At 46.2% G+C, this 7750-nt stretch overlaps 1 protein-coding gene across 1 annotated transcript in view; it reads right to left on the bottom strand.

Annotated features, from left to right (window-relative positions):
* Positions 1–2576: 2576 nt before the first annotated feature.
* Positions 2577–7750, bottom strand: part of NDUFS4 (NADH:ubiquinone oxidoreductase subunit S4) — a 70700-nt gene continuing 65526 nt past the window's right edge. Inside the window, exon 5 of the mRNA XM_080682164.1 lies at positions 2577–2788. Coding sequence (XP_080538290.1) covers positions 2685–2788 — 104 coding nt within the window. The 3' untranslated portion in view covers positions 2577–2684. The remainder of the gene's footprint in view (positions 2789–7750) is intronic.

The following is a 7750-nucleotide window of genomic DNA, read 5'->3' as shown; positions in this document are numbered from 1 at the left end:
AATGGTATCATTACATTTTTTTTGCATGTATCTGCCCACTTTCCCAACACCATTTATTAAAGAGACTGTCCTTACCCCATTGTATATTTGTGCCTCTTTTGTCACAGACTGACCACATACACGAGTTCATTTCTGGATTCTCTATTCTGTTTCGCTAATCTACATGTCTGTATTTATGCCAGTACCATACTGTTTTGGTCTCTATAGCCTTGCAGTATAGTTTGATATCAATATACCTACAACATTGTTCTTTCCCAAGGTGGCTTTGGAGATTTGTGTGTTTGTGGTTCCATGTACATTTTAGGATTACTTGTTACATTTCTGTGAAAAATGCCATTGGCATTTTGAAAGGGATTGCATTGAATCTTTGGATTGCTTTGAGTTGAATGGACACTTAAAGATGTTAATTCTTCTTATCCATGAGCATGGTATATCTTTCCATTTATTTGTATCTTCTTCAATGTCTTAGTTTTCTGAGTGCATGTCTTTTAACCCAGTGGTTAAATTTATTCTTAGGTATTTTATTCTTTTTGATGCAAATGTAAATGGGATTGTCTTAATTTCTCTTTTGGATAGTTTGTTATTAGAGTATAAAATGCAACCAATTTCCGAGTATTAATTTTTCATCCTACTACTTTACTAAATTCATTTATTGGTTCTAATAGTTTTTCTTTAGGGTTCTATGTTGTATCATGTCATTGGCAAATAATGACAGTTTTACTTCCTTTTCAATTCAAATATGATTTTTCTCCTCTGATTGCTGTTCCTAAGACTTCCAACAGTATGTTGAATAAATGTGATGAAAGAGGACATCTAGTCTTGTTCCTGATTATAAAAAAAAAAAGCTCTCGGCTTTTAACTGTTGAGTATGTTAGCTGTGGGTCTGACACATACAATCTTTATTATGTTGAGGTATGTTCCCTGCATTTCTACTTTGATGAGTTAATAACAAATTGATGGACTTTGTCAAATGCATTTTCCATATCCATTGATATTTTTATTCATTACTTATGTGTATCACATTAATTGACTTGCAGATATTATACCAACCCTCCATACCAGGAAAAAAATCCCACTTGATCATGGTGTATGATCTTTTTAATGTATTGCTGGATCTGGTTTGCTAATATGTTGCTGAAGATTTGTGTATCCATGTTCATCAAGGATATTGTCCCATAATTTTAGTTTTTGTAGTGTCTTTGTCTGGTTTCGATATGAGGGTAATGCTGGCCTCATATAACGGGTTTTGGAGCCTTCCCTTCTCTTCACAGTTCTGACATTTTTAAAGAAGGATAGTAGGAATCACTCTTTGAATGTTGGTAAAATTCACCTGGGAAGCCATCTATCTGGTTCAGGGCTTTTATTTGTTGGAAGTGTCTGAATCCTGTTTCAATTTCATTAGTAATTATTGGTCTGTTCATACTTTGTTTCTTCCTGAGTCAGCCTTGGAAGATGGTATGTTTCTAGGAATTGATCCATTTCTTCCAGGTTGTCCAACTTGTTTGCATTTATTTTTTCATAGTATTTCCTGATAATCCTTTTTGTTTCTGTGATGTCAGTTGTCTCTTATCTTTGAATTCCATGTGCACTTGAGAAAAATAAGTCTATTTGGTTTAATACGTCACTTTAGGCTACTGTTTCCTTGTTAATTTTCTGTCTGGGTGACCTATCCATGGATGTCAATACGAGTTGAAGTCCCTCACTATGACTATATTACTGTTGATCTCTTCATGTCCATCAATATTTGCTTTATACGTTTAGGTGCTCCTATGCTGGGTGCATAGATGTTTACAAGAGTTGGATCTTCTTGTTGGATTGACCCCTTTATTATTATGAAATGCCATTCTTGGTCTCTTGTTGTAGCCACGGCCTTAAAGTCTATTTTGTCTGATGTAAGTATTGCTACCACAGCTTTATTTTAGTTTACATTTGCACGAATATCTTTTTCCACACCTTCACTTTCAACCTCAAGTGACTTTCTTGTAGGCAGCATATGTATGGGTCTTTTATTTATTCATTTAGCCACCCTGTCTTTCTATTGAAGCATTTAGTCCATTTACATTTAAAGTAATTATTGATAGGTATGTAGTTATTTCCATTTTATAAACTGTTTTCTGACTGTTTTTATCGTTTTTCTCTGTTCTTATTCTCTCGCACATTGATGACTTAGTTTCATGTTTGGATTCCTTTCTTTTTCTTTCTTATGTGTCTCTTGTAGATTGATTCAGGTTCAAAGAAGCTTAGAGAATATAACTTTCTAATTAAAGAAGAGAACTCCAATAGTAACATTTGGATTTAGGTTTATGAGATTGTAATGTAATCACGAATTTCTCTGCCCAGGATAAAACAAAAGGTTTTCTAAGACAGCATTTTAACAATGATGATTGGTAGTTCATAAATACCATTAACTTGATAAAGCCTATGAAAAGCAAGTGCAAAACCTCAATGTTGCAGTTAATTTCAAGCACTCCTTTTTAACAGACTTTAAGTACTGATCATCATCTCAATCTCTGTATATTAAAAAATGACAACATGTTCCATTTGAGATTAAAAATAAACACCACCAAATGCATCTGTAGTTTCAAGGGAAACTTTATTAGGAGAGTAAGAGGTGTGCCATGCATGGACTATAAATACTGCACGGCTGACTTCATTCCCAGTCAAGCGGACAGAGTCAGGCCAATCTATTTTGTAGACACTCTTGTTCTTTTGTTCCAAGAAAAGTTTGCGCCGTAAGACTTGGACTTGGGTTTCGGAACCTTCTTCTCTTCAACGTCATAGCTCCACCCTAGAAAACAAAAAACAGACTCACAGGAACAGAATTAAGCAGCATGCCTGAAGAACACAGTTAGCAGAAGCTAATGCTCATAAATTCAAGGTCATTTATCATCAGGAGTACATGTCAACACATCTGAAATAGAAATACCTGCTTAGCAATTTGTTCCTGTGACAACTGGATTCAAAATATTGTCTGAGGATGACTTACCATCTCTAAATTAAAGGTGTAACTCAGAACTCAATTTCTCCTTGCTCGAGATTCTTTCCTTCCAAATGGTGTGGGAGAGGACCTGTGCCCTCTGGCCCAGTCCGCCTCCCAACACACATGCTCCTGCCCCATAAGGCGCTGCGAGGGGAACTGAAGGATGAGGGTGTGGACATATTTAGGAACGGGCATTATATGCAAAACATACCCGACAGTCACTTTCTGGCTCAGCCGGCTAACAGCCTGCCACGCCCCAGGGAGAAGGATTGTTTTTACTGATGAGAAGGCGGACCCAGCTCTGCGCCCGCCCTGCTCTGTTCATGAGCCAGATGCCGTGAGGGCCCTGCGGGAGAGGCGGGCTGGTTCAGGGAGAGCCACTGGCGCGGTGTCCTCCTAGGGCTATGGAGGGCTGGCTCTCGGGAACTGTGGGCCAGCCTACAGCTGCTGATGGGGACCACAGTAAACACAAGTGCCATTCCAGGGACCGGGGTGTGGTGGTGAGTGCCCGGGAGGACAAGCAGAGACACATGGAGGCCTGCCTTCCCCACATGCCACGCCGCAGGCACCGTGGGGGCTGGGCGGGGGAGGGTCTTTCCCTCACGTTTTTCCCTGGAAAACAACTGTTCCCCAGGCTGCACAGGCAGGACGGTGACTAAGAACCACTCACAGTGGAGACACACTCAGTCACCATGTCCCTCCCTCTCCCGTTGCTCTCTGCTGAGCTCCGACGGGCACCTGACCGAAGGGTCCCGCCCGTGCCTGGATGAACACGTGTGCTGGTCCCGCCACACCCCACAGCACAGCCTTCCCCAGGCTGCACTCTGCACCCCTGGGGGACATAAAGGCTTCTGGAGCGAGCAGTGGGCTCAGCCAGTAAGACAGACAACTGTACGAACCACCGCACGGGAAGAGACATGACGCGCTTGTACTGAAAGGGACGCTACACAGACTGCACTGATCTCTCCCACGTCCCGTTTGAAACATGCTCTTAAAAAGAAAGAACATCCCGCTGGCCTGGCTCAGCGGATGGAGCGTTGGCCTGCGGACTGAAGGGCCCTGGGTTGGAATCCGACCAAGGGCACATGCCGGGTTGCAGGCTTGATCCCCAGCAGGGGGCGTGCAAGAGGCAACCAATCAATGATTCGCTCATCATTGATGTCTCTTCCTCCCACTTCCTCTCTGAAATCAATAAAATATATATTTTTAAAAAAACATAATACAATGTTCATGAAATAGCATGCAGAAATTTAAGAATGGAATTTTATTTGTGAAATGTTTAAATTTCTGTGAGAATTCCTTTCCTACCCTAAAATAAGGGTGTTTAAAAGAAGTAATTCGAACTTGATTTTCTGAGGGGACTGTGAGAGTGAAAGCATCTATACCAGCTGTGGGCAAACTACGGCCCGCGGGCCGGATCTGGCTGTTCTATCCGGTTCTCTTGCTCTCCCCTCCGCTCCTTTACTTTGAATTTATATTAGTTCACACAAACACTCCATCCATGCTTTGGTTCCGGCCCTCCGGTCCAGTTTAAGAACCCATTGTGGCCCTCGAGTCAAAAAGTTTGCCCACCCCTGATCTATACGCTGAAGCATGCTCCCACAAACCAGTGCGGCTCCCACGTCTGCGTGCTGGTCCCTGGGCCTCTGCGCCCCAGCCTCCCCTCCAGCTGCGCAGCGCACATCGAAGCCACATCCCCGCGCCTGCGGGCGGAGCTCCGGGGCGCTGCCGCCACCGCACCGGGGACAGCAGCCAGACACAGGGTCACCCTCCCACCCTGACAGCGCTCCGACGCCGCCGAGCTGTAAGCCTCCCATCGAGGAGCACTCCTGGCAGAAGCCCTCGTGAGCGTCAAGGCGGCTGGAACGCCCAGACGGTCCCCCCGGAGCACGCTCGAGCCTTCTGTGGGACCTCCAGCCTGAGGCGGGCAGAGTCTACTTCCCATGACAGGAGCGTTCGGTGCGTTCTTTTCAAATCCCAATAGAGACCTCTGAAAAAACCGGACCACAACCATTGACGTGTGAGTTCCAGGTATGAGACGTGAGACAGGAAAGGGAAACGAATCCACTGGTCTTCACTTACAGACCCCGTGCTGTTTGGCTCGGTCATACAAAATACAGAGAAACACCCACGGCGCTTCTACTGCCTGGGAAACACGTCACCCTGGCAACCCCGGGCCAAGGCCTGCGGAAGGCTTTCTCCTCTGGTAACCGAATCCCGAGCCCGACATCAGTTCGAGGTGAGCAGTTCGGTGATCTTTCCTACCGCCCGTCTGTGTACAAAGCAGAGCCACTGCCTGCTCTGGCACAAGCTGGCAGGCCCGGCCTCGCGGCCAACAGGCAGGGCCGGACGGCAAAGACCCCGGGAACCAGCGAGCTGTGTGGGCACCAGGGAGGGTTCGAGACTCCTCGCCAGGCTGGGCGCCCACATGTGCTCGGGGGACACAGCATCAACTTAAACTGTCATGCAAGGGGGAGAGCGGAGAGCAACGGCTTTTCAGGAATTTCACTTTAAAATTCCCAAGTATCTAAGATTTGGGGTGGCAGAGGGTGAGGTTCAGAATAATAGAACGTATCTTAGATCTTCTTCTTAGAAAGTACAACGGAGGAGAAATGTGTGCTCTGCATTCACTGGCAAAACGATTTTTTCCATGAAAATGATATGAAATGACTTAACTAAGCCAATAAGGTGCAAATGTCGGCACCGGAAATAGGAGGTAACCTCTCCCACCTGCCACAGCGGCACCCCTCAAAGTGCGGCCTTGCATGAGGCCTTCCGTTCCCGCCCTCCCAACAGGCCTGCCACGCGGCACTGCTCCTCTTATTCCACATCCAGGATTTGCCACAAAGACAAGCTGGTGTGAGCCCCAAAAGTACAGTGGAAACGCAGTCAGCAGAAATCTGAACCCACTTTTCTAGAGAAAGAACTACACAGCAACGGCATGTCTAAAACGCCCTCGGAGACTGGTCGGGGGCCGTGTGTGCCTGGGTCTGCAGAACCCTGGTTAACCCAGATACCAGGACCTCCCTCACCACGTGGGGACACTGACCCCACGAGCAAGTTATTCTGGCTTCCAGCGGAGCAGCTCAGGGCTCCCCTCTCCCTGGAGCCCTAGCAGTCAAGGTGAACGTTGGCCTGGCCCAGACGGGTGCCTGGGAAGAGAGTTATGGGGAAACTGGTGCCTCCATAGAAAACCATGCGTTGTCTACAGCACACCCACGTAGCCTTGGCCCTATTCACTGTCCGAGTGACTCTGCAGCTCTCCAAGTTGTAGGGACAAGGACTCTTCATTGTCTGCAGAGTGGGGGTCTGTGAATTCACCTTCTCACTAGAACTTATTTGCAAGCCCCAACACTGACCATGCATCCCTGGTCCCTGGGCAAGCAGAGGGCAGTGATACATCTGTCCCCCAACACACGTTCCCAGCTGAGGTCAGGCAAGGTCATGCTCTGCCTGTGTTTCACCCCTCAGCCTGCAAACAAGCGTCCTTTGCAGGGCCGACTTCCAGCCACAGCGTCTCCTCACTTCCGCGCCGCTTGCCGGTGACGCCGCTGTTTAAACGGCCGGGAGGCTGAGACGGCCCGCGTGTCAGAGATGCTTCACCGGGCCCGAGTGACAGGCTGTTGGCCACGAGTTCAATGTCTATGAATCAACAATACACTCCTAAACAGAAACACGTGAAAACAATGTATTGATCGTTTGACAAAATATTGTGATCCGAGGCTCTCGGGCATGTATGTAAGCCTGTACTTTCCAGGAGCAGTGTTCCGGTGTTCGCTAACGGGGTGTTCATGGTGACGTACGGAATACAGACACTATGGATAACAGGAATCCACTCTACCCGACAGACGTACAGATTCCGTGCTGTCTGGCAACTCTCCCCTCCCCGCGCCCTGAAAAAGCAGCTGAGTTCTCATCTGCGATTCATCTAAGCATTCTTTAAGTCTGTAGAAATCTGAGTGCGGACTTTTCCTTTGAACTGGTTATGGCATCTGTCTGGCTCCCCTATTTCACGAGGAAAATAAATTCTTCAGCACATGCTCACTTCTATCTGGGTTAGAGTCGTGGTTTTATCTCGGCAGACATTCCTTTGCGCCAGCGCTGGCGGTTCCGGGGCGATGCCTCGTAGCCTCGGGCCAGAGCCAGGCAGCCCTCACCAGTGCGGGGCCTCCTTTACGCCCAGGCCGCCGCTCTGGCTCCGGGAGGTGAGCACAGGAGCACTGGGCTGGCTCTCTGTCTTTCTAACTTCAATTTTGCTCTCTACTACTCTTGGGAATTGGTTTTACAGTCTGATCATTGGATGATTCCTTTCAATAGATTAATGGTTTTAAAGATTCATTCTCTGTTGGGTGAGAAAAAAAAACACACAGAACATGTGGTCTGTTCATCTTTTCTATCTATTTGAGCTCCGATAAATGAAGAATTTGTACTCACTGAGCGGAGAACTGTTCCACAGCATGGCCCTGCATTTACTAACTCTTCTAGATAAGTGAAACTAGCAGGAGCAACAGTGGCAATGGGGTATCATTTTGCATGTAAGGTAATGGAATGTGTTTTGTTTAAAAGGGAAAAATAATAAGGCCATAAAGTGACCGATAGTTCCAGAATGAGGAAAAGGACAAAACCTGAATGGATATAGAAAGTTGTATATGATTTGCAAAAAGGAAACTTATTTGTCTTAGATTATAGTAAGCGAAAAAGTGTGAAAAGCTATGAATTATGTTAAAACGTTAGCAAATTTTAAAGGGCCTGTTTTACTGGTTTACTGTT

Source organism: Plecotus auritus (assembly GCF_963455305.1).
Source record: "Plecotus auritus genome assembly, chromosome: 7".
Classification (NCBI taxonomy): Eukaryota; Metazoa; Chordata; class Mammalia; order Chiroptera; family Vespertilionidae; genus Plecotus; species Plecotus auritus.
The sequence above is the reverse complement of the archived record's forward strand: the minus strand, read 5'-3'. Positions and strand labels throughout refer to the sequence as shown.